The 27,440-nt window shown below is 44.4% G+C and overlaps 1 protein-coding gene across 2 annotated transcripts in view; it reads right to left on the bottom strand.

Moving 5' to 3' along the window:
* TUBA8 (tubulin alpha 8) overlaps nucleotides 1-27,440 on the bottom strand; it is a 64,566-nt gene that overhangs the window by 11,394 nt on the left and 25,732 nt on the right. Inside the window, exons 1-2 of one of the 2 annotated variants that reach the window (XM_078673594.1) lie at nucleotides 20,163-20,407; nucleotides 15,582-15,804 (exon numbers count right to left, since the gene is read on the bottom strand). In XM_078673594.1, the coding sequence (XP_078529720.1) occupies nucleotides 15,582-15,804; nucleotides 20,163-20,186 (247 nt within the window). In that variant the 5' untranslated portion in view covers nucleotides 20,187-20,407. Of the gene's footprint in view, nucleotides 1-15,581; nucleotides 15,805-20,162; nucleotides 20,408-27,440 lie in introns of those variants that run through there. The other variant, XM_078673595.1, reaches the window with a different exon arrangement.

Below are 27,440 nucleotides of genomic sequence, written 5' to 3'. Positions count from 1 at the left end.
CTTTAGACCCTAATAAGACTAAGTAGTTGCTCTCTTGATAAATATTATCCCTTATGGAGCCAAGGACCTGGGAACTCTTATAAATGAATAAGCTGTTTTGGCAATCACTCCATCGTAATTCCAGCTCTAAAGTAAAACTCCTTTATGAGGGATCTCTCTAACGGGAAGCCTCACTCCAGCAAATGTTTCGACATGAAGAAACCATCATTCAAGTAGAGGAATACTTATGGGCCATGACGTGTGGGTATGCCTACAGTTGGGTTTTCATAAATGACTAAAACATTTGAGATGAGTCGATGCAGATAAGTGGGAGTTTGTCTGCACATAATTAGGTGTTGCCTAAAAGTCAGCAGATTCTGAGGCAAACCATCATTTCACTTCATACTGATTTGCTGAGATATGTGAATGCAAGGCAGCATTGAAGACAATGGAATCAGAAATGGAGGCGCTGATTCACAGGGTTTTTTGGATGAAACAGATGAACACAAGGTTAGTGAAAGTGACAGTTCTAGAGCGCTCCCGATGGGGGAATGTCTGATTTTCAAGATTGTGCAATGCTCTCCCTGATTAACAATAAGAGTTTGGAAAATTGTGGTGGATTATTGAAAATCATCAAAATCCTTCAACATAGCAAATTTTTCCTGAATTTCACTTATCAACATATATCTCATACCACCATCCAAAACTTTTATTCTCTTCACTCGCTGCTTATGTTTTTTCGCAGTTCTACAATCTTCCCACACTCATTCCAGCAGCCTCACAACCATACTCACTACAAAACACAAACACACTACAAATAGCACAATTTTTGACAAAAGACCAAAGGTGAATTAGTTTCAAAAACACAATACAAAATTGGAAACAATTTGCACAAATGTAAACACTCAATTGGTCACAAACAGGTCGACGCGTTTCGAAAACCCAAATGGTATTTGCGGGTTTCTCCTCAGGACCGACAAGCACAATATCGTAACTAGATCAGCCGATATATGTTTCTGCTGGCCACATATTTTTTATTTTCAAGGCAGTCATGGACTGCTTTTGTATGTATCCTGTTGAAGTCGTCTCGGGCTGGAGCGTCCTCCTTTTGAATTTTGTTCCAGGGGGTGTGTCGGTGTTTTTGTGATAGGCATACCACCCTATTTTATTCACCACTTGCACACATTAGTGTTTTGAACTGCTTCCATCTATTTGCAGGTCAGTTTCCCACTAGACTGCTTGATGTGAATGTGGGCGGTATTTGGTTTGAGTACCTGTTGGGAATGTGTACTCTATTGATCAAGAGATACACCATCCCGTTGAACCGTTTAACCAAATGAGAAAACTGATCATGTGGAATAGTTGATGGTTACTCGGATATCAAGAAAAGCCGTTTTCCACCACATATCACGTTTAATGGTCTGACTCGGGTCACTCTATGAGTATCTTTACTTTTAGTGGTAGTTTTCACCGATAACACTCTACTTTCGCAGAGAGCGTTATTCTCACTTAGCCGCCAGCTTGGTGGTGAGTAGACCCCCGGTTCTATTGCGTTGTTGTAATATAGTGTTTGGGGAAGTGGACGCGGGCCGGTCTTTGAAATTTCCCTTCGACCCTACTCCTCCTTGTTAGTTTTTGTTGATGATTTTTTCGACCAATTTGGCAGGAAATGGTAGTTGTGTGATTGGTCGATAATTGTTAGGGTCAGCAGTATCTAAGTTGATTTTTTTAATCAATGGAAGAATAGACCTTTTCTTCCAGTCTATTAGAAAATATACAGCTCCAAATAGGTTGTTGAACATGGCCATGAGGTGTGTGGCTATCACCTCAGGGGCTAAATGAATTATTCTGGCTGAACATGGGTCCTCAGGAGAACCCGATTTAATCTGCATCAGTATCCTTTGAGTCTGATACACCGTCAGAGGTACAAAATAGTATAGGGTACTGTTGTTGCGGGTGTTCTTCATCAGACTGTTGTTTAAATCAACAGTTTGATTAGTGTCTAGAAAGGAATCGTAGACCTATTTGACTTGACCTTGGAAATGAGATGCTAGTTTGTTGCAAAATTGTTGATTAATATTGGGATTCTTTGGATCTGGTAGTTTTGACAGCTTATTGACCAATGGAGTTAATTGAAATAGAGATGCACTAAACTGACTAGCATTAATAGTGGTCCATAGGGGACAGGTGATATTTCCAATTTGTGGACAGGATTTTTCTACTTTGGATAAGCCATTTATCTCAAACATGACTGCCTTAAGGTCAGACCATGCCAAAGGAAGATAGGATAACCAATTGACCTGTGGATTGTCCGTAATAATGCCATCAAGCCGATGACCAGCTTTGTGTGAAGAGCCCTGGACAATTTGAGTTACACCTGCACCAGCCATCTGATCCAGGTTATCAATATGTAAATTAAAATTGCCCAAGACAGTCAAATCTGTGGCGTCAACTTTTAATTCTACCAGGCTACCAATGGATTGGGAATGAAGATTTTCGATGAATCTGTATCTATTTGCCATGTCTTTGGATGAATTGAGTTAACATTTTGGGATATTCAGCATGAGTCCAAGACGTTTCAGAGTGGTCTTTATCACGTACAGCAACCATTTGTCTGGATATGGGTAAACCGAAATGCCCTGGATATGGATAAAGCGAAATGCCCTGGAGATGAGTCACAACTAGAACCACCACTTTCATGAAAATCCTCAGTGATGACCAAACATGAGATAGAAGCACTTTGAACCACCAGAGTTGGTTCAGATACAAAGTCCAAGAGATTTCTGGTGGGAGTTGAGAATAAGAAGTGGGAAATAGGCATCCATCAGGTCGATAGTGGCTGTGAAGTCATTCAGTGGAAGTGGAGGAATGATTCTTTAAATGTTCTCCCTTTTGAATGGGATGACTGGTACTCATTTGTTCACCTCTTTAAGGACATTCACCATCCGATAACTTTCTGTTACCTTGAACACAAGGAAGATGATAGAGTATAACCCCAAACCTTAATACGCTTCTGGAACTGGAACAGTGGCCTTCTTTTCCGCCAGGGCTTTGAGGCCTTCTGTTATTGCTGTCCCCTTCATGGGACATCTTGCCAATAGTGTAGGAAGGATCCCAAAGTCCACAGATAGAGAAGGAAATTCTATTTTGTGCCCCTCAATACCACAAGTCTGAAATTCATGTCCTACATTTCTTCAGAAAGTGGTGAATTCAACCACCCACTTGCCATGTTTGGCCTGACCTCCAGAGGATCAGGAATGAGGCTCTTTGTAGAATGACTCTTATTTCTGCATTTTAGGAAATTGTCCCAGAAAGGATTTCCTTGAAACTTAGAAAACTGTGCTGATGACTGTTGTCTTCTCGATGATTGTCTAAATGCTTTCTTGAATGACTGTCTAATGAATGAGCAACAGTGCTTCCTCTACTTACACATGTGATGCAGATTATCTTTTAAATTCATAGCCAAAAAGCCTATATCTTTCAAAGGCCATCCCTAGGGCAGTAGACCTTTTATCAGCATCATTATTACATTCTCGTAAGCACAGGTTACGTTGTTCTGCAAGAGGCTCCACTTACTAACACTGAGTCATCTATCATATTAAGGAAGGTATCCGACAAAAACTCCACGTGCGGTCCCATTCCTCATCATTGATCAGAATACTATGTACCAACATGAGCTGGTTGAAATCAGCAATTGAGAGGTATTTATTTCAGATATACATGCATGCAGTGCCAAATAGGATCCCGAAAAAACTCTTTATTCCAGAATCCATCTTGTTTTCTGCTAGATCATTTAGAATGGTCCCTTGCGTCATTGAAGGCTTTCCTACTAGACAGGCAACAACAAATTTTATCTGTAGGTTGTCAAGAAATTGACATTACATATTTGTCAAAAAGTAGAGACAGGAAATGTCACATGTTAGATTAATCTTTCCACTCCTGTATCCCCACATCCAACACATGCCAATGATTGGGAACACCTCTATTGGGAGCCTTCGGCAATTGTCTCAGGGCCCGATTCACAGAACTAACTTAAGACAAAATCCTAAACTTACTACTTTTGGTATTCACAGAAGTTAGGATTTTGTCTTAAATTTGTCTTAAGACAGACTTAAGACAAAATCCTAACTTAAGTCTGTCTTAAGTCTGTCTTAAGTCTGTCTTAAGACAAAATCCTAACTTCTGTGAATACCAAAAGTAGTAAGTTTAGGATTTTGTCTTAAGTTAGTTCTGTGAATCGGGCCCAATGTGATTATACTTCCTAAATTCCAAGCTTTTCAACTGCATGAAATCCCACATTCTCTTTAACATGTGCCAGCAATTCAGGACGCATGTCCTTGATATTATACTACCCTCTCGAGCTGAATAATTTCACAAACTCGTCAGTATCCTGGCAGCTGAAGACACTACACCCTAGTTCATTAGTTCTCTTCCCCTCTACGTTAGACTTATTTTTCACAGACGGAAAGGTATCTAGGGTAATTTCTATGTTTTCATCCTGATCATGAACTCTGTCATGTCTCTGCCTTTTAGGTGATAAGGAGGAACTTGAAGAAGAGTTTGTAAAAATGTATTCTTTTTTCTGCATGTTTCCTCATTGTCCAAAGTAATAAGACCCCTCCACAGATGACCACAGTAACTGCAGGACTTGAACTACAAACCTTTAGGCAGCTATTCAGGGGCCTCAAATAGTAGGCCACCAGTAATGCTCCAGCAGGCACCACAAATGCTCAGTCCACAAAGTCTTCTATAATGCACAAAATGCTCCCTTCCCCAGCACAGCACTTACTTGATTCTGGGGGCACAGAACATATATCCCCAAGGGAACTGTTGATTCTTCCTTGCTGTGCTGAATGAAGGTTTGCGGCGCGCTTGCTCAGCCCCTCTTTTCACCACACATGCTCCGTAATCATCATACTTCCTTTGCATAATCAGGAGGAAGAGGGAGACACCGACCCCTAGAAACACCGAGACCCACCCAACACAGCTCTAGCGGCATCAAAAGCACGTACAACAGCCTGAATCATTCCAACCTCCCTCGGCCCTGTTGCTCCCTTGGCGGAGTCCTGTTCCCCTCTCCACCCCACTCTCCATCCCCTACCAAGCTCACAGGGAGGGAGGACAGGGCTTACAATGGAGACCTAAGCCGAAGACAGGCCTCGACTCGCAACATCCGCTTCTCGCTCAACGCAAGAAAAAACAGAAGGATCCTGGGAAGGCCAGTCCTGTGGTAGACTCAGTTTATAGGAGGTGAAGCTTGCATTTAGCACTGCTTTTTACTGGTGCAGAGGTGGGATAAACCTCACAAGTAATGTTCGTGGCAATACAGAGGATTGTAGAGGTAATGGCGGATGTTCACTAGAGTTTTGTCAGTGTCACAGGCAGTAAAAAGTAACAAGCAAGTGACTGATCAGAACCAAAATATATTGGCCGAGCAGTGTGTTGTTGCACGTATGAATGTTGGGATGCATTGCAACTTAGAATGGGGATGCACTGAAAGAGCTGTATGTATGCGCTCTAAGAGGATGCAGTCCCGTTTGTAATGTCCACACTGCACTCCATTCACCACCGAGACAGTCTCTGAGAGTACAATTGAATGAATGAATGAATGAAAGAGGTAGCATTTATAAAGAGCATGGCTACCCGTGGGCATCCCAGCGCTGGGAAGTGAAAAGATGCTTCTGAGATTCATTTGGGGAAAAGCCACGTCTTCAACTGCTTATGAAAGGTCAGATGATTGGTCTCTCTTCGTAGCTAAGTGGGAAGGGAGTTCCAAAGCTTGCCGGCATTATAGGTAAAAAGCTGATCACCGCTTTTGACTCTCTTAATCCTGGGTATGAAAGCCAAATGTTTGTTCATCTGAGCGTAGAGGCCTGTTGGCCCGGTATGGTTTGGCCAGGGGGGGGGATGATCTTAGGTCCATTCCCTCCAAGCAACCTATGAGTGATACATAGGGCTTTGAAATTGACTCTCTCCCAAATTGTCAGCCAATGAAGGGCTTTCATGGCAGGTTTGGCAGACTGTCAGTTGGGAGTTCCCATGAGGATTCTTGCCGAGCTGTTCTGAATCATTTGAAGTCTGGAGAAGACTGCAATTGGAGAACCCAGATACAGTACATTGCTAAGTCCAAGCGTGACCGGATTAGCGCTTGGACCACAAGTTTCTTGGCCTGAAAAAGAAGCAGTGGTAGTACTTTACGTAGCATTCTTATAATGCCAAAGCAGGTGGCGACTACCTTTCTGGTCTGGACTTTAAGACTGAGGTCTGAGTCCAGCCAGAACCTCAGACTTTTTATATTCGACTTGTGGATGGGTGACGGTCTCATTGTGGCTGGCCACATTAAGTCCGGGTTACCATGGAGCATAAGCTCCGTCTTGTCGCCATTTAGCTCCAGGTGGGAATGGTTCATCCATTTAGCCATTTCTTCAAGGCAGTTGCAGAGGGAGGAGGCCAAGTCTGAGTGGTTAAGTGAGACCATCACTGGGTATCATCAGCGTATGTCACAATATTTACTCCATAGGGCAGTATGATGTCCGCTAGAGGAGCCTTGTAGGCATTAAAGAGCGTTGGGCTCAGGGAAGAGCCCTGTGGGACTCCACAAAGAAAGGGCCAAGGTTTGGAGATTGTCTCACCCTCAAATACCTGGAAGGATCTCCCTTCCAGGAATGACTCCAGCCAGTTCAGTGCCATTCCGGACAAACCCAAGTTTCTGAGTCGGTCAATTAAGATAAGGTGGTTGACCGTATCAAAGGCCGCGCTCAGATCCAGAAGGATCAAGGCAGACGAGACCCCTGCGTCAAGAATTGTTCTAGATTCTTCCATGACGGCCAGGAGAGCTGTCTCCGTGCCATGGCGAGGCCGGAAGTCTGTTTGAGTGGGATGAAGGAGATTGTTGGATTCCAGGTAGGCAGAGAGTGTGGTATGTACATGTTCCACCCGAATCTTGCTGATTCCCGGGAGAAGGGAGATAGGACGGTAAGTGGCCAGACTAGGTCTAGGGTCTAGGGTAGGCTTTTTCAGGAGAGCTATAACCATAGCTATTTTCCAATGGGGGGGGGCACTCCGGAATATATAGATGAATTAATCAAATCTAGGATGACCGGGCTGGTTGTCGGTCACCTTTTTGAGAATCCGAAGCGGAGCAGGGTCGCTAGGTGACCCACTTTTTAAAGGGGCAGATGTAGTAAGGGAACAATCATAGTCCATTATAGGGAAGGTTTTTAAACAGGTTTCCTTGTATAAATTGTCGCAGAGGGGGGATTGAGGTCTTTGGTGAGAGAGAAAGATCCATAAATGGTCTGAATTTTGTTACGGAAATATTCCGCCATTTCATTACAGCGTTGGTCTGAGGTTGCGTGAGAGTAAGGAAGAGAAGGGACGTTCAGTCATTTCTTAACAATTTGGAATGTTTCACGGGGGGATAAGCAGAGGAGGCTATAATCTCCTCAAAATAAAAGGCCTGGGCTTTTCTGATTTCAGTTTTATGCGTTTTGATGGCTTCCTTATATTCCTTCTTCTTGTCCGGGGAGAAATTCCTTCTCCAGCCTCTTTCTGTCTTTTTACAAATTTGTTTTACTTCTCATAGTTTGGGGGTATACAAGGCCGCTTTGTTAGGTCCTTTGTGCAGCTGGATCGTTGTTTTGGGAAGGACTAAATCTAGTGTGCTGTTGATCCAATTGCTAATCTCATTAGCCGACACCGGATCAGGAGCAGGCTTAGAGCTCTCTAGTGCTTGTATCCCGTTATCTGGCAGAAGTTTTGACCAGCAGCGGGATTTGGTTTGTATGAGTCAAGTTGGAGGGGTGACGTGAATGGGTGACCAGAAAAAGGGGATGAGGAGGTGGTCTGACCAAGGAACAGGAATTGGAGTCTGACAACATAACTCCGTTAGACCGGAAAAGATGGGCTCTAAGAGGTGCTCTTTTGAGTGAGTTGCATGTAATACTTTCTAAATGAGCTGTAGGGCCACTAGGTCTGAGGTCAATTCGGTTGCGATTTTAGAGGTTAAGTCATCAAAGTGAATATTAAAATCACCAAGAATGGTGAAATTCGCAATAGAGCTTGCCAATTTAGGGACTGTTTCTGCGAGAGACTTACAAAATAGAGCAATGGGTTCCGGGGAGGCAATAAATCAGGATCCCAGATAGTAATTGCGCCTACAAGGACTCCTTCACGACTATTAGTGACCACGCCATAGTCTCAATGGAGCTGAGGATATCAGCACCTGATAGACAAGAGCGCAGTAACGTTGAAACACCAATTGTGGCTAGGAAAAATGGGGTCCAGCTTAAATGGGCACATATTGATGAAATTAAGTTGGTTCCAGAAATCATATTAAACACACAAGCCGATATACAACTATGTTTAGACGCAGAAGACGAAGCAGGGGAAGTTGTGCTAGCTTTTTGTAATATTTTAGAAAATATAAAATCCGCCCTAACAAGAACAAAAGCGCCAAATAGTGGGTAAGGCAGGGGTTGGTTCGATTCCCCATGCATGAAAGCTAGGAAGGCTTAGCTGCATGCCTTAAAGGCTAAGCCTAGAAATCATGAACTAATAAGAATATTGCGGGCCTCGTACAAATGGGCAAGGAAAAATAGAGAAAAGGAAATTAGGGAGGACCTATGGGCCGACCTGGATAAGGCAGCTAGCTCTGGACTTAGTTGTGAATTCTGGAAGCTAGTAAATGCACCACATTTTAAAAGCCCTAGTGACCCAACACTGGACACAAATGTCGATGAGGAGGCATGGGTCTCCCATCTCAAGACCATCTTTGCTCTAAACCCTGACACTACAACTCACTATGTGGCAACGCAGGAAATGCGCCATGTGCCCATATAATTTATATTTAATGAAGTAAAAGTGGGACTGGATTCATGTGGCTTGGGAAAGGCCCCAGGACCTGGTGGTGTCCCAATAGACTTAGAATGACGTACGGGAAAATATACATGGCATTCATGGACCCGAGCGCGGCGTTCGACTGTGTGATAAACTATGGACCATAATGCCGAGGATGGGTGTTGAACCTGCTATATTAAATTTCATTAGGCAATCGTACGCAAACGCGACTGCATCAGTGCGTTATACCAAAACTGGAGATTGCACACACCCTTTCAAAGTCTCCAGGGGAGTAAGGCAGGGTTGTGTATTACCCCTATTTCTTTTCTCCCTATACACAAATGGAGTTGAAAAGGCACTCACAGTGGCTACTAGGGATGTCCCCCTATTTGAAAATCAACTGCTACCATTATTGGCTTACGCAGACAACACGGTTTTAATCGCCAGAACGGAGATGGGGCTACAAAGGCTGATAACCGCGTATGTCACTTTTATGGATTCACTACAGCTGAAAGTGAATCAAACTAAGTCCTTTGTAATAATAGCCGGGGCTGCAAAAAAAGGAAAAGTGCCGCACTTCCACGCAGAATCAGAAAAAAATGAGTTAGCCGACTCTTTTCCCTACTTGGGCATCCTTTTTGATAAAGATCTGTCATGGGTAAAATTGATGGAAGGAAGAAAGATGGTGATGGAGAGGGGTATCATCGCCGTAAAATCCTTTGCTAGTAAACTGGGTGCTAAACCCTCACTACCCATAAAAAATATTTACCAGGCCAAAGTAAAAGCAACAGCAACCTATGGAGCGTAGTCTGGGGTATGGTTTCCCAAACACCACTACAAACTATTGAGAATAATGTTTTTGTAAGTCTGTAGTGGGCCTCCCTCCTTCTTTTATAAATGGTATTTTACATACGGAATTGGGTTTGCCCTGTATCTCAGATTATACAAAATTAGCCCCACGTCTCCTCTGGCTGCCTAGCTATGGACAAGTGGTAGAGGTCTAGGTGGCTTAGTTAGGTAGAGTCCGCGTTAAGGGAGATCGGTCTCCATGAACTTTTTAAAGATCCTCAGGTCTGTAAGAAGGTCTCCAAACAGAAGTCAGTGGCATGTCCATGCTGATGTCTGAGTACAAGCATAAGGAACACTATAAAGAGAAATACGCAGCCCGGGCATATAGCCTTAACCCACCATTAATTGAGGGAGGTTTCTCTTATTTATTTATTTCCTAATAAATGTAAATAGGATGCAACACAGATTTATACTACTGAGGTTTTGCACCAACCTGATTCCCCTCATGTTAGGTTATCCTGAAAAAAACATATAATCATTCTGATTTAAGTGCGTGCCCATGTGATAATTTATCACTTCAAACTGAATTGCACATAGTCCTATTTTGCAGGCTACATGAGTATGAAAGGAATGTTTATCTCAAACAAATTTTAAAGAAAATTAATTTTAAGCAGTGCGGGGTAGCACTATACTTTTTAAAAACACTACCTGACCCTTTGGTTTGTTATTCAGTTGCATCATTCCTATGGGCCTGTATGAGGAAGACGAAGGGGACAGCGCGTAGTTTACGGAGCTCGATAACTAATAACACAAGTACTTAGATTCAAGCATATGAAATTATCTCTTTTTTAAGATTTTTATGTATCTTCGTCTAGAATTGTGATGAAATATTTGTAATCTTAAAGATAGAATTCTGTAACAGTTTTATGATGATGTATTTATATATGTGCTTTTATGATCATTTTTAACTTGATCAAATAAAGATGAATTGAATTGACTCATTGCCTGTCCTTCTCTCTAGAGTCAGGGGCTCTGAGGACGCATTTATAGAAATAACATACCTACTGCACACCTGCTATGTACAGATAGGGTCTCACAGTTTCAGAGAATTCTCTATTAGGTCTGCAGCTTTTTAACCAATTTCTTTAGCAATATGTGCTGGAAAATACATAACGTTGTCCCTATTGTTCAGCCGTTCCCTGCCTCTCACTCCCTGTTTATTCCCACACCCCTCTTTCCCTGTGTTAGTCCATTTGTGCATCATCTCGCCTCTGTGTCATGGGTGCCCGCCTCCCACCTCGTGTGTCCCCGGAATCCCATGTCATCCATCCTCCTGCTCCCTGGCTTCCTACTCCTGGTAGCTCCAGGACCGGATAGCTAGTAGCAGCCTAAGATAATGCCGCCTGCATCAGGAAAATGGTGCATGCAGGTTTTCAAGGGCTTAAGAAAGTGTTCATTAAAAACACCGACACCTATTGGCTTTGCCAATGCTTGTTATTTTTGTGAGAGTTTACATTTCAGTCATTGAGGGATAAAAACATCCTAAGGGTCTGGCAGGAAGTGAGCCATTAAAGGATGTGACCTCACAATGGATGACGTGGAACACCCTGGGTGACGTGGATCACAACAGATGATTGGTCACAATGGGTGATGGGCTCACAGTGAAGGGATAGGGGAGTTAAGTGAGAAGAGTTGCTTGATGGCGCCTGTCTGACATCCGGGAACTGAGCCGCTTATTTCACAAGGTAGGATCATATGAAAGACAATACAGGAGGCGTTACATTCACAGTTACATCACATCCAAAAATAATGTGTTACTGAGACCGTGTGCCTACGGGACATGCTGCGAGGGGCGCAGTCATGAGGGGATGGCTGGGGGTTATGAGGCGAAGAGCTACTGCTCGAAGACAGGGGTCTGGTCTTTTCCAGAGATATCTCTGAGCAGCAGAAGCTTAGTCTGGTATGTTGTCAAGGATGCTTGCAGACTGCTCAGTTCTCAAAATAAAGGCCACTGTTAGACCAGTGAAAAGTATTTCTTTAGAAGGAAATATGTCTTGAATATAAAGTGGGCAAAAACGATTCTTTCAGAATCGAAATCTACATCCGAAATCCCATTCAGTATATTATGTACCACTAGAAGGAATGTACCACTTGTAGTGCTGATAACACGATGTATAGAAAATCACATAACATGTCTAGTCTCGTTTCTTATGAAATTAGTTTAATGTTTATCTGCAGAAATCTAAACCACCCTAAATGATGTTCCAATATACAGCTTTTCAATACAGTCGGATTCCTCGCTGAATTTGTATAATCTTTATTGTGCATTCCATCATTAAACCTACCGATCCATCCATATCTACTTCCGTCCCCTTTCTCCCTCTTGCTTTCGTACAATGTGTCTTCTTTCTTTTGTTATTACGCAGTGCACTTACCACTGAGTTCATATGGACTATTATTTTTAATGAGCTACCCTGCTCAGTGCCATCCTTCAGGTTGGCGCTTACAACTCATCACATGCTGTTCTCATTCCTACTGGTTATATGCTATGATTTTATATTTTAGTTTTTTTATGCTTCGCGGGGCCCTTTTTACGTCGTGAACTTTACTGTTTGGTTTTACCTCATTTGCAGTGAGTATTTTCTTTTTTATTCACAAACCAATAAAATTGGTTGAAATCAAAAAATAATGGTATAGGAAATGCTCCATTGGAAACCAGAGTGCCATTTACCTGCACTCGCAGGGGTGTGACCCACAAACATATTTACACAGTATAGTGCAACAAAAAAGAAAATGGAGGCTACCACCAATATTTTGAATGAGCCTATGTTATATCATTCGGTTAGTAAACATTTAGTATACAGTGCAACTCCTAATATTACATTAGTAAATGAGGCTCATTAAGTTAAATAAACTGGAATTAGCAGGGTTTCTCTGACAATTGAATTTCTCAGCATTGCAGATTTGGGTTATCTATGTCCACTGGTTAATTACAACCTCTACTGGCTCGCAGGCTGACAATATCTCTCAGTTGGTCGAGCATGGTCACATTTTTTATTTTTCTTGTGCCCCCTATGGTTTGCAACCTCATAGTCATGATTCGGGACATTGGGTGGACTTAACGGGCTTGAATCTCAACATTGGTCTGTTGCAGTGCTTAATTTGTAAAATATTAAGTGCCAGGGCTCTGACCAGGAGGTCATTGCAGCTTGCACCACCCATCGCCCTTGTCATCGCTGTCAAATCAGCTACTAACCATCCCTTTCGAATGTAAATGCGACAGTTCAGATTATTCCAGGTCCCCAAAGCTAAAGTAATGGCTGGGGAGGCAGGTATTAACACTATTTTAATGTATATTGTATTCCTAAACAACCGTTGTTCTGCTCATCTCAAAATGAAATGAGCAGCACCGCCATTTTTTAAGTATGGTGTTGACAATTAGGTGCCGGTGCTGAGCACCGGCTCAAATTAAGCATTGCTGTTGCAGTCACCAGTTCTTTGTGCATTAAGGAGCTACCGGGAGATTTCAGATGGTTAAATATTAGGATCTACTAGTCACAGATGTAACACTTATATTATTTGTGGGTCCGTATTCGCCATGGGCTTCTTTTGGGCATCGTTTAGAGATATCAGGGGCCAGTATGAGATATTTCATTTGTGCAGTTGAGTGTGTTCCCCTGGCAGTCTCTACTTCATGTGGCTCATCAGTATTTCATTGTCATTGTTTGGTTCCACTGGATCTGCTCCACCATGGAACCACTGGGGGGAACATCCTTTACAACGCAACTTTTACAACGCACTACCATTACAACGCAACTTTTACAACGCAAGTTATTACAACGCATTGCGCTGGGGGGGCGCTCTAGGATAGGGAATAGTTTAATTTACTATCCAACACCTTCCCTACTATCCACGGGGACTGGAGTTGGAATAGTAAATTAAACTATTCACTATCCAGCGCCCCCCAACGCAAGTCGTTGTAACGACTTGCGTTGTAAAACCTGCGTTGTAAAGGCATGCGTGGTAAAAGCACGCGTTGAAACGTCATACATCCAAACACTGGTCCTTACTAAAACGCCCATCGTGGCGTCTGCGCCAGGATAGGGTGGTCTTAGGGCAGGTAGATGAAGGCTTCCTTTTCTGGGAAGAGTTGGCACATTTCCAATCTACAGGTTACGCTTTTCAGGACCTGGTTAAACACGGCTCCCAGCTTGATCCCAGCAGGAGGGGATTCAGGAAGCACGCAGCCTCTCTTTTAGGTAACACTGAAAAAGGTCTTCTTCAGGTCATGGGGAGGGAGGGGCTGCTCTATAAACCACCGGTCCAACAAAACTAGTACTTATGTTCCCTGAAGAGCTGGTCAGACATCCAGATCCCAGTCAACTCAATGTCTAGTTTCAAGGTTTTGACGACCATGAGCAAGACATAATTTGCAGCCCGCCCCAATTTAACCGGTTAGATCCGGTTTGAATTTGCAGCGAGTTGTATATTCCAGTTCCTAAACCATGCATCTGACTAAGTGCATATTTTAAGGGGATCTGACTACAAGTAATTGGATTGGAGGATGTGCACATACAATGGGGAAGCAAGAAAGGTAAATTATGAAACAGCTAGATAGAGGAAGGAGGTGTGAGAAGGCTAACTTGTGAAACAGGCAGAGGCAGTAAATCATGGGTGAGACTAGGAGAGTTATAACTGGACCCGCTGAGCTGCCTTGTCCGAGGAACCTTAGGTTCTTAAACCAGAGTCAGAAAGCAACGTATTCACGAATGTTGCTGATAATATGCGATTAAAGCATTTTTTTGCCTAATGGAATGTATAAAGGTTGGGGAAAATGATTATCTACAGTTCATATTTGCGTAAATATTCTCAATTTTCTTTAGCAACTTACCTCTACCTGCATCATCATTATTTATTTATATTATGTTTCGGGTTGTATTTGTAGGCATGGTTGATACAAGGTGCAAATGCGGCATAGGTTCCTTATTGTTTAAAGTGTTTGAGACAGAAGTTAACTACAACAGATACTTAAATTACTTTTCTCAATACTCCTTAAAAGTAAGAGTGAAGGCTTTCTTGCAAATGAATGTCCATTTATTATCCTTCTATTGTGACATGCATGCAGTTATTTTTCCCTCCACCTCCCCATTTCTTCAAAGGACTCTCGCTCTGACTTTCACAACTACTGTTTCAGACAGGAAAATACAATTGGCTTTGTGCATGGTGGTAGGTGATGAGCGGCAGGGTGGCTATGACAGGTTATGACCAAGGAGATTGACGAGTGTAGCGATAGGCTAAGGCGTTGATGCCACAGCCAATAGGAAAGCCCATTTTGCTTCTTTGCTTTAGGGCCCAGGATAACCCTGCTTAGCCACTGTTTGCCCCATTAAAGAAGGGAAAAGTTCTTAATCCATGTGTTGGACAATGTAGAGACAACCAGCATCTGCCACTGGCCTTGGTGGGATATTGCTGGAAAGCCATTTACTTGAATATAAAGGGACTTAAATGTAACAACCTTAGACATAAAAACGAATCGAGTTATTGAAAGGCAGGATTCCTATGTGTCCCTCCAGCCAACTGCACTGTGAAGCGGTGCTATAGCAACTAATATAGCTTCTTGGGTAAATTAGCTGCCATATTACATTTAATTTAAGGCGGTTACTGTTGGTTCTGAGGAGGCACTTATTGGTAGTCTGCGTGCACTATAAAAGATCTGTAAGATAACATAACATATCATAACATATCTTAACATAACAGGACTTACTTAGAGCTGATAGCCATTGCCCTTTTAGAAATGAACTTTTCAGCTGAGTAAGCTTCTGGTCCTAAGACCTCACATGGTTATTCCAAACAGAAGTCTCTTGATCTTGCCACAAATGAGAAACAAATTGTGCCATGGCCATCATGAGATTTCCTGGAGCTCCACTAACAGACGCACATGCATTGCCAAACTCTCGTCTCTCCACCAAACTTACCTACAACAGTGGGCTCCAGGTCTACCATCACCGCCCGCGGCACGTGCTTCCCTGTGCCCGTCTCGCTGAAGAAGGTGGTGAACGAGTCATCCGAGCTGCCAACGCATGCTCCATCACTGAATGTGCCATCCGGGCGGATGCCATGCTCCAGGCAGAAGAGTTCCCAGCATGCATTGCCGATCTGGACTCCTGCCTGCCCCACGTGGACGGAGATGCACTCCCGCTGAGGATAGACAAGCGGACAGACGGAGAGGTGAAACACAGCGAGGCAAGGCTGTAGATTCTCATGGATATCAAGACCATGGCAAACTACAAGGCACTGCAATCTTACCATAAATCTTTTAGTATATGTCGCTTTATACGTAAAGTTATAATGTAGGTTGATGCAAGCCAACCAAAATCAAAGGGCAGTACAATACTAAAAGTATGTTTGGTTATTAAACATTTAAATAATATCATATTCGGAGTAATATGAATACTATTAAATCTTTTAAGGATTTCTATTACTATATACTAAGAATCTCATGTAATTTAAGCAAAATTTAAAGTTACTAGTAATTACTTATTTGGACACTGCACAAAATAAACCATCTATAGGATTGAAACTGCAAAAAAGATCATTGTAAATGAACAGAAGCAGGATAATTTTCGTAAAGATATTTTATTTTATTTATTTAGTTTTCGTTTTTCTGAAGCATAACTTAATCGAATAGGTATTGGTGTGCTGTACTAGAGATACGGTTTGGGTTAACCCCTTACATAGGACCAACAAGTAAGCAATGAAGGCAAAAAGGTGACACGATTAAGACAGCCCTGGTGAATCCATCCCCAGGGGCCCGGGCTTCTTTTTTCAAATTTTATTTGTATTAGGGGTTGCGGGACCATCAAGAGCCAAGGGGACTTCTATCCCAAAAAGTAGTGCGCCAAGAGGTGGGTTTGTAGAGTGGTGGAGAAAGGGAAGGGCCTTGTATCACCTAGCAGCAATCCCGCTGGGTGGACCTTACTGGAGGCAACAGGAGGGGTTGATGGCCCCCAAGGACCCTCATTAGCCCAGGGGACTTCATTCCCCAACAAGTTTTGCGCCAGAAGGCCCCTTTGCAAAGTGGATGGGAAAGGGTGGCCACTTGGACCCCCTTTCTGGGCCGATTGCGGCCCTGGGAACCCCATCACCCAGGGCTGGGCTTTTTTGCAATGGGGGAGGTGGGCTGCGCAGCTCCCCTCCCCAGGCCAATTTCAAACCCTGTAAACCCATCCCCAGGGGCCCGGCTTCTTTTCAAATTTTATTTGTATTAGGGGGGTGGAGGCCGTGCGGCACCCCTCCCCGGGTCGATTTCAACCCTGGGGACCTCATCTCCTGGGGTCCGGCCATTTACAAATGGGAACGAGGGACTGTGCAGTCATTTGACAGCAGGCAGGGAAACAGACGAATGCTCTGCTTCCAGGAAGCGGGAGCATTTCTCGTCTCTCGCTTGTTGGAAACAAAGTTTTTGCTTTGGCTTGGCGGGCTCCCCGGGACATAGTAGGAGCAGGATCTGGGGGTTTGCCTGTCCACAGAGTCATCTAAGGCTCCAGGAGGGGGGGCCGCACCGTGCCGCCCTTTCATTTAGTATGTCCTGCCAAGGGGAGGCCGGGGTCCCTGGGGCTGAGAACGGTCCCCCTCCCACTTTTAAAGTTACTTTGGCCCTGGAGAGGTTGTGGTCCCGGGGGAGGAGTCCGTGTCCCCCCATTACATTTAATTTAGCCCCAGGGAGGTGGTGATCTCTGGGCTGTGGGGTTCCGCGTCCACCCCATTCATTTTTGCTCTGTGGCCCCAGGGAGGTGTGGCCCCAGGGGCCTGTGAAGGGGTTCCGAGCACCCCCACCTCAATTTCACAAAACCCCTGGGGAGGTGGTGGTCCCCCAGGCATTTATAAGCCCCAGGAGATGGGCCATGCACCCCCCTCCTTTAACTCCCTAATGCCCCCGGGACCTGGCCCACCTTGGAGCCTATTAGAAAAGAAGTGCGGCAGCCCACACCTCTTTTGAGGTTTTTTTCGGCAGGAGCAGTGGCTCCAGCGCGACTCCTGCCGACAATTGTTATTTAAAAACTGTTTTTGCTCTGACATGGTCCATCTGGGACTCCCCCAAGAGGCCTAGGGGGGCAGGATATTCCCACCCTGCACCCTTCTCTTTTTTTAATGTTTTTTGTGGGACTTGGCTCAAGCAGAATCCGAAGTGTTGGCAGCCAATCAGATCTCAGCACGAGATTTGGAGGGCTTGCAGACCCTTCGGCCCCTATAGAATTTGGATTTTGGTTAATATCTCTAAAACTACTGAACAGATTTATACCAAATCACAAAATGGCACTTCCCTGGACCAATATCTACCCTTCGGCCACATTTGGTGTAATTCCCTTGAGCAGTTTGGGCTGTAGCCATGTATAAAGTTCCTATGGGAATTAACATGGGGAACACACGTATTTTGACACCCCCCTTCTTCTCAGCCCCGGCTTGACGGATCGCCCCGAAACTTTTCATGCACAGCGAGAATCACAAGGGCACTTTTTTGGAAAGTTCATGAAGATTCGTCAACCAGCTTTATAGGCAAGTCAAGAATCGCTTTTCCTACGGAAACTTGGTCCTTACTATAACTGGCCACCGCCAGTAGGATATGGAGATATATATATATATATATATATATACTGGGAAAAAAATGGTTAAAGTAACCTTATAGTTAGGTGAATATGTAAGTGACAACATTAAGGTTTTCAACTACAAAGAAATCATAGAAATGTACCAGTTATAGTTAGCATAGCTAACTATAACTTGCGCTCCCGCCATGCACTGCTTATGACCTCACATATTACATCACTCATAACATGTTCTATAACATCATTTAAGACAACCAATGACATCATTGATCAGATCATTGATAACATAAACCTAGCTTTGTTTGTACTCATTACTCAGTGAACTAGAATGGTATGAGAGGCTTCAAAGTAAGTAAGAACATTGGTAAGAATAATATAATGACATCATTAATGCCATCACAGATACAACTCCCTTGCATAATCCCCCTGGGTGACAGAAAGACTATTGGGGCTTTAGGGGTGGGGAGTACGGCCCCATGCCTGAAAGGGCTTTCCCCCACCCTATTTCAATAATACAAACTAGCTGTGGTGTTTCGTGAGCTTGCTGCCATGCCAGGAAGGGCAGCCTGGGGGTAAATGCCCCAATCTACCATGCCATTCTAGTTCAAATTCCAATGGCTAGATAAGCATAGAAGGTTCCCATGCACTGGATATATGCTGTGAACTTCATCACAAATGCAATGTTGAGGGATTTTTTATGATAAAGACATTTCTCCATGCTAGCGCCTGCTACAAGGAGGAGCTGTGTTTTTTATGCAAATCCCAGTTTGGCTATCTTAGTAGACTGGGCTTTACATCAAAAACAATAAGTGTTTGCACTGCTACACCCCAGTAACGCCCCCTTGACGTAAAGTGAAGCAAAACAGCACAAATCACTTTATGCACAGAAAAACTAGTACCTTTCCAGTGCAAAATATCTTTTTCACTGGAAAGTAAACACCAATGCATTGCTTTGCGTGAATTTGCGATGGAGCACATGTTAGTATATCCAAGCACTCCCAGGGTCTCATTTACAAGCCCCTGTATACTGCCAGAACGTCACTTTTATTGACGTTCCGGCAGCACGCAGTGCAGTGCCATATCTGTAAGACCACGTAGAACCACCCTGCGTGGTTTTTCATGGCTTTGCATATATGGTGTGAGGCAGCGCAGCGCAAGTGGCCGAGTTGCCTCACACTGCGATGGGGAGGCGCGCCATGAGTATTACGGTGTGTGGTCCCACAGAACACCCATGGCATTTGACACATTCACAGATTTACAAGCTGTAAACCTGGGAATACGTGAAAAGCCTACACCTCCCCAGGGGTGGCATAGGGGAGGCTCAACGAGGAGAAAAAAACACGATTCCTCCTAGTTTTTTTCTCATTCAGCAGCACACATAGAAAGAGGAAATCACCTCCCTTAATTGTTTTCTGCTGAAGCTGTCCCTTCTTGCACAAAAACAATCATCCTGACAAGGAAACACCCGTGCAAGGGTGCCTGCGTTGGCGCAAGGCAGCCCTTTGAGGGCCAGCACAGGGAGAAAGGACAGAAATGCGCCGGATCTTATACATAAGGGCTAATTTACAAGCCTATTGCATTGCTGATGCGTCACTTTTATGGGAAAAAGTAACATACCGGCTGGGCAGGGGTCTTGTAAATAAGCCCCACAGCCTTTTTAATTGACGTAGGGCAGCGCAGCAGAAAGGCGTGCGTCGCTACCCTATGGCAAACATTGTTTTCACATATGGGTGGAAGGTAATGGAAAGAAAATCGCCGAGGATCACACGATGCGATCAAGGGGGACAGCCTGGACCAGAATTCTTTGAACTTAATTCTGCAGGTACCAAATTAGCCACCAGCCTGCATCATCTCACATAACACCAGCTCTAAGCACCTCTCCTTTCCCGTGCTGGGCTCTCCCCTACACTCACCCCCTCATCTCCACAGACATCCCGACCCCAGCCAACTTACTGATTTGCTCCTGAGTCCCCACATGAGCAGAGGGGCCAAAATCCAGTTCGTTCACTCTTTTTCTCCCAAATACCAGCTGGTTAACAAGTGACAGCTCTCTGGCCTGCGGTCCCGGGAACCCTTCCAGCAGCAGTCTGTCTTCTGTGCCCCGTCATGGCGGGGTCTATAAACGGACAGCCAATGGAGGCCTCCCGCACACAGACGCTCGCTGACCCAGAGACACCCCCGGCAGCAGCCTCAGCCCTGCAGGGGCCGAGTGACCGCCAGCAGCCAAGGTGCTTCCAGCGCCGGCGCAGGTTTATTCCTGGCCCGGCCCTGGCACCGCGGGCGGTATGTACCGCCTCACTGTAAGGGGATAGGGGCGGGCAGGGCTCAGCCGGGTGCAGGCCGTGCCGTCCGCAGGTGGTAGGGCCCTGTGAGTGCGGTCCAAATACTCCCTCCCTCCACCTGCAGCCCCTATGTGTATCCTTCCACCACAGAAGTTTTGGAAGGTCCGGAAAGGCTTTCGTCACAACAGAAGGCGGCAGACTGTCTTTCTTATGTGAGGGCCTCTGTTCAGGTTGAGGGAAGCCCCCAATGGCAGTGAAGACAAAAGAGACTGCTCCGGGGCGTGTAGGAATCCTAAATACCTTGTCCCCCCACGCCCCCCAATAAATACCTCTGACGTCATGGCCCGGGCAGCGGCCTCCGGCCACTGGACCCCAGAGGGCTGGTGCGCCGGTTCTCCTGTGGCACTAAGATGCCCGCCCTCTTATGAGGGTCACCTGCGGCTCCGTGTCGGGCGGCCTGCATTATCTATAGACAGGGAAAACATGGGTGACCCTAATAGCCTATCCTAAAGTGAGATGTATTCCAGGCTCCCTTGTCAGACATTGCTTGCTATTTTATAGCGCCCACTGCAAGTAGTGCTGAATGGTACATGAGCGCTGCATGATCATGCCTCTCTGCACGGTGACGTGCATGGTGTGTATTACCAAGGCACCCGATAATATCACAATGCCACCTGCTTTACCGGTCCACCGACTCTGAACAAGAGACCTTTCTGGAAGGCAGAGGGCCAATATTCGGAAAAATGCAGCAAATGGCCTCGTAGTAGTTATTCCCCATTCCAGATTTCTAACTCATAATTGCGGGTAAATGAGTCAAAATACCATATAATAACGGTCACACGGGGCTCAGCATTACCGCTCCATTTGACAGGCCATCTAGTAACAGGCCCCATAGAAGACGGCATGTGTAAGACCTGGAAGGCCTATGCAAGGTGCCATCTTTGCATTTCCTGCTCGGGTTCTCCCGAACAATCTCAACATTTTATAATTTTGATCTAGGGGGTCCCTGTGGTTCCGTTTTGAGGGGCTCCATTCGCTCCATCTCCCTCTTTGAAAAACTGCCAGCATCAAAGGCCGGATCTAGCAGAGGCCCAGCTTGTTAAAGGGGCCGCCGGGTGAGTGATGTCACGATAGGTCTCAAACCAACACACACATAATCAAAGGGACATTATAGAGTACTGTGCTTGGTGATCATGAGCGATGCAGGAAGAGTAAAAAGCACTTTCCCCTATACAATAAATGACCTCTTTAAATGACTTTGCCTAGGAGTTGCCCCTTGGATTAGTGCAGTGGTTCCCAACCTGTGGTCTGGGGAGACCTGGGGGTCCGCAAAGCCCCCTCAGGGTACCCACGACTACTTAGAAAATTAAATAATATTAACAGGTTAATAAAGTGTATATAAATAATGTAACTGTTCAATTGAAAGTTTTAAACGTACTGTAAATGGAAAGGAATTTGAAATTGAAGGCTAAAAATTAAATAAGTATCCTCAGATTGATTCGTGGGAGCAGTGCAAGTGCATCAAACAGAATGTAGTATGGATGGTGAGTGGCCTCAATTACATTTGGAAAAGTTCAAATCTTTCTATTAACATTTTGAATTCTTTATTTATTTATATGTGTTTTACAAGTATAATAAAATGTGTCATTTGTGTATTTGGATGATGAATGTTTATTTTCTGCATTTCTTGTGTATTGGTTTGCGGTTGAAATCATCGACAATGCTTAGGCCAAGGGTCCGACTTCCAGTAATGACTCTATAGGGGGTCTCCAGATTCCATTAATGGTTTAGTGGGGGTCCCCAGGTTCCAGTAACGATTAAGTGGGGGTCCCCAGAAGTCAAAATGTTTGAAAACCACTGGATTAATATATAACCTTCCAAAAAAAGATGTGATCCCAGTATTCAGAAAATGAGGGGTAGTTCATCTCCTTTTGAATAAATGTAATTTACATCTCTTTCCTCATTGGACTAAAAGCCCAAATCCATCATATCTTTGTCCTAATATATTTGAGAGGATTGTGGTCTCAGTTTAAGGGCTACATCCTTTGCAGCATGCTTCTGTTCCAGTGATGGGACAAAGAAATCTGCCTTGGTGTGGGCCCGCATCATACCCACAGGTAACGCAGGGAGTGTGCACCAACCTGATCTCATAATCCCCATTGTGGCCTTTATTATTGAATATCAGCTTCCTTTAATCAGCTGAAGATCAGTGGATGACTCTGTTCTCAATTTGTTTCAATCTTTCGCAGGCCATCAAAATGGAGTAATGTAACTTAGTCCCTTTTCTGCTTTATCACCTGTAGTTGGCTACAGCATCACTCAGCCCACTTCTGTTTCATGTCTTTATAGTTGCCTCAGAAAAGATTATCACAGATAAAGACTAGGGCAGTGTTTAATTTGAGGCAGTGGCTTCTGGTGCTTGGCACCGGCAATTAGTTGTCCGCACCAGCACTTATGACAGCTGCCACATGGTGGTGCTGTTTGTATAGTTTAGAGATGAGCTGACCAGCAACTGTTCATTAATTCAGGATGCATTAAAAACAATTAATAGCTGCCACCTAAGCTATTTTTATAGCTTTGGTTGCTGGAATAGGCTGAATTGTCACACTTGTAGCAGTGTGCTGGTTAGTAGTTGTACTGGTACTGTCATTGGTAACGCTGGCAGTGGCAATGAGTGGTGCAAGCTGCAGAGGCCTCCTGACCAGAGCCCTGGCTCTTATCTTTGTACAAATTATGCACTGGACTAGGGGGAGTCACTCTTAGACCGGTGGAACACACACCTTTGTCAGTACCCTCTCTGAGCTCATTAGCCAAATTTCAGGTGGTGGATGAGAGGCGTCTGGCTACAAACAAACCCTTCTAAAAATGGAAATGATTCTCTTCAGATTGGAAAAAACTGCAAACTGTTGTGACAGTTCTCTGTGACCTGTGTGCATCAAGGGCACTTTCACTGTCCTTGTGACAGGTATTGCTCGTCTTGTGAATAACCAAACCCAGGTGCTGCTGCGGGCTCTCTGAATTACCGCCATTTTAAGTGTTGACTTCCAGGGTACAGCTGAGTCAAACAGGGAAAGCATACAGTTGGAGGCTGGTGTGGGCTAAAACATCAAGTTCAGCAAACACCTGTATCACAATTAGTATTGTCTAAGTGGTGTTATTCTATTAAGAAAAAGAGATCAGAATTTATTTACCTTAAGATAATATGATTAGTAATGTTCTGAAGTTTTTCAAGGGCTTAAATATATTTGTTGAAGGAGTATCGAGTGTCTCGAACTCTACTGTGCATTTAACATGGCTTTCAGTTGCAGTCTAAACGTATCATTATAGCTAAGTGCAGTATCTGTCGTAATACCAGTGGTTGGCCATGTGTGGTGCAGGACTAGCTCTAGGGCTGAGCTACAGTACATTTGCTTCCTGTTGTAGGTCCTTTTTAGCTGTAGGAACTTTGGAAGTGTAGTTTGTGAAAAGTACTGGTCTTACTCTTTTATGGGTGTGGGTGTCTGCATGTCCCTACTCCCTCCTAGTCCTCCCGGAGCCCTTCCTTACTCTTCCAAAAACCTCCCTTTTAGTAGTAAGTCTTCCTTATTTGCCAGCCACTCCCACTGTCTCTTTCATATTTTTACGTAAATTTAGGTGGCCGTGTGCGGAATCTCCGCAGTTGGCGTGGACATTTCCGCACAGAAAAGAAAGGCGATGCAGAGGACTCCACAACTAGGTTTGTGAATAGCATTTTGTAGTATGTGAGTATTACTATGAAAATGCTGTTTGTGACAAGCCTCAGAGAGAGGATGAAAGGAAGAGAGGGGAGGATAGTCAGGGTGGGAAGGAAAGGTGATCATAACATGAGGAGATTGAGTAGAAGTAACAGGTGAAGAAGGAGCTAAGTGGGTGGTGTGGAGAGTATTTGAGTGAGGTGGGACATTAAAAGGTGAAAGAGAAGAGGCTGTTGTTGAAGATGGAAAATGAGCCGTGACATAACGAACCTTGAGGGGCCCACCTGCAAAGTACAGATTGAGGGGGCCCGCATGCTCCCACCTAGTCATGAGCTCTCAGGCCAGGGGCCCGCCAAGCTCGGGACGCGGGGTATTGTTACGCCACAAGTCTCTTTACTTGGGGGTAGGGGGTGAGAATTTATTAATTTTATTTCAAAAGTTTTATGTAGCGCGAACAAGACCCCAAGGGGTATCAGAGCACTTAACAATAATGGAAGGGGAGAACAAGGTAAAAAGGGAACATTGTAAAGGAATAAGACAGTTAATTTGCACTCATGAGGAATTTTTGTGTCTGGGGAGTGAGTTTTTTCAGGAAAGTTACAATACAAAATGTGGGTGACAAAGAAAAACATCAATTTTTAAAGTTAATCTTCCGAACACAGTGGTATTGAGCCACAGTGTCTCTTAAGATTCTGTGTTTACATTTTATGAGGAGTATTTTGAAAGTTTCAGTGGATGAACTACTTTGAAGAAGGTAGGATCGAGTGATAATAGGTGTTTGTGGAGGGAGTTGAGGGTTTAGGGTGTAATGATGAGACTGGAGGACGGGGAAGGGAGGGATAGAGCTCAACGAGAGCAGACCAGCTGATGGCAGGTTCTCTTGTTTGAGGTTGGAATCAGTGTAGTCTTAAAGAGAAGCTTTACAATGGCCCTTTCAAAATCAGTTTCTAAGGCTCCTTAACCTGGAGTTTGGTGTTACTATTCAGTTGTCACGGGCTCTTTCCTTGTGCTAAGGAAGGAGGTGGGGCTGGGGAAGATGGCAGTCCTTGCCAAGGAAGGAGACTTCGCTTGTAATTGTTCTGTTTCCTGCATCTTAGGCCTGGCAGGTCTACATCATTAGGCCATGGTCTATAGGGTCCACAGAGAAGGAGTAGCCAGAGCATGGCTTCTGGAGGCAGGTCCTAGTTCAGGTGACCTCTACAGATTGGTGTGAAGTTCCCAGGTAGAGGCGGAGGGTATATGAGGGGCCAATGCCACCGGGTAGTAACCCACCTGACTATGGAGTCAGAATTGTAGAGTTTAGTGGCGTGCAGTGGAATAGAGTGGAGTGGCATGCAGTAGAATAGGGTAGAGTGGAATGGTGTGGAGTGGCGGAGTGGAGTTGCGTTTTGTAAAGTGGATTAGCGAAGAGTGGAGTGTTGTGTCATAGTGGTGTGTTGTACAGGGTCTTACAGTGGAGTGACGTAGAGTGGAATAGAGTGGAGTGGCGTAGAGTTCAATTGTGTGTAGTGGAGTGGTGTAGAGTGGAGTTGAGTGGAGTGGTGTGTCATGGAATGTCTTTTGCATGTTCCATCAACTTTTGCAAAAGGTGTAGCGGCAAAATGGCTACGTTCTTGGGGGCAGATTTAGCAGTTGATTGGTGTGTTAAGGGCCACGCAATACTAGTGTCAAATTTACCAAGTACCGCAAGGCCACCTTGCGTGGCCTTGTATTTCTTGGTAAATATGCACAAGTCCCTGCCTTGCTCAAGTCTGCCGAGGAAAGTCGTTCTGTGTCTGGAGCGTAGGTGTTCCCATGTATCCACCCAAGGATTTTAGTGCATTTCTAGATTTACCAAGACTGGTAAATCTGGGAATGTGTCACAGAGGAGGTGAAATGAGGGGAAATCTCTTTATTTCTCCTTGTTGTTTACTCTAAGTATTCTGCAGCGTACTGTAAGGATTTGTTTTGTGCCGGAATGTGTCTCTTCCTGCACAAAAATAATCCTGGCTGCAATGCAGACAACGTTGAACCATGGTGCAAGGGTGCCTGCGTTGATGCTAGCCAGCAGATTGTGTTCCAGTGCAGGAAGAGAACAGGAATGCACCATGTATTAGTAAATGTAGCGCATTCTTGCCCTCCCCGTTCATGCAGCGATAGAAGTAGTCTTGCTGTGTTGCGTGACATATTGATGAATCTGGACCTTGGTTTTTACACGAGATACACCTTATTGTTTTGTTTTTTAACTTATAGGAAGAAATGAGAGACTTTACATAAGTATTCTTATTGTTTCATATATTTTTTAAAAAGGTAACGGAGGTCCTATCATGGAAGTAATGTGGTACCTATTACCATATAAACAAAAAAGGATTTATGACAAATGGGAAAACAGTATTATTGTTTTTTGTTAGTTTATTGTTTTTCGTGATTTTTTAATAAATTTCAAAAAGAAGTGTAGTACCGCAGTACCTATTAAAATTATTTTTTTTAAAGGAGGTGGGCGCTTGCAATGTGCATTCAGTGTCGACATTACTAGTGTTTGACGAGTTATTCTTCCCCCAGGCCCACTGGATGTTGTGGGTATATTACACCCATGCCCCTCTCATGATGGCGGCCCTGGTATCACTTTTTCCAGTGTAAATCTCACTTTATGAGCAGTGATGGGGTACAGACCATTCTTGGCTGTTTGCATTCTTAAGATCAACAAATGTGGTCATCTGGGAATGAGAATGGTGGGGGGCCGGGGGAGAGGAAACAGGCCAATAGATACAGTCTCCCAACCAATGTAATCTAATAAGGGCTTCAAGCACATTACGTTCCTGCCATAGCAACTCCTCCCTTAATTCCACATGGAGCCGAGTGTCAAACAAAGCCCAGCGAGATGGACGTAAATACACTATGATGTAGGACAGGCTAGCACGCAAAATGTGTGTTAAGAGGTGATGAGATCATAGGCTGTAGTCTGAGGTGCAAAAATACATCCAATGATGTGTACTCAGCAAGCATAATATATTCTGCATTGGTGTAATTTTGACAACTAAAAGATTAGGAAAAAACAAAGGTGATGGGTGGAATGCTTGCAAAATATCTCAGCCGTGGGCAGTCGCCCAGGCCACATTCCATTTTATCATTTTCCATCCACCATGCCACTCAAGAGACCAGCTATATGCAAATCAGCCTTAGTCCTGCTCCAATAGGAACAGTCCAGCCAGCCTGCTGGTCAGATGCCCTCCGAATGTCCACACAAGCAACCCCAG

Source organism: Lissotriton helveticus, chromosome 1_1 (assembly GCF_964261635.1).
Source record: "Lissotriton helveticus chromosome 1_1, aLisHel1.1, whole genome shotgun sequence".
NCBI lineage: Eukaryota > Metazoa > Chordata > Amphibia > Caudata > Salamandridae > Lissotriton > Lissotriton helveticus.
This window is presented reverse-complemented; position numbering and strand designations above follow the sequence as displayed.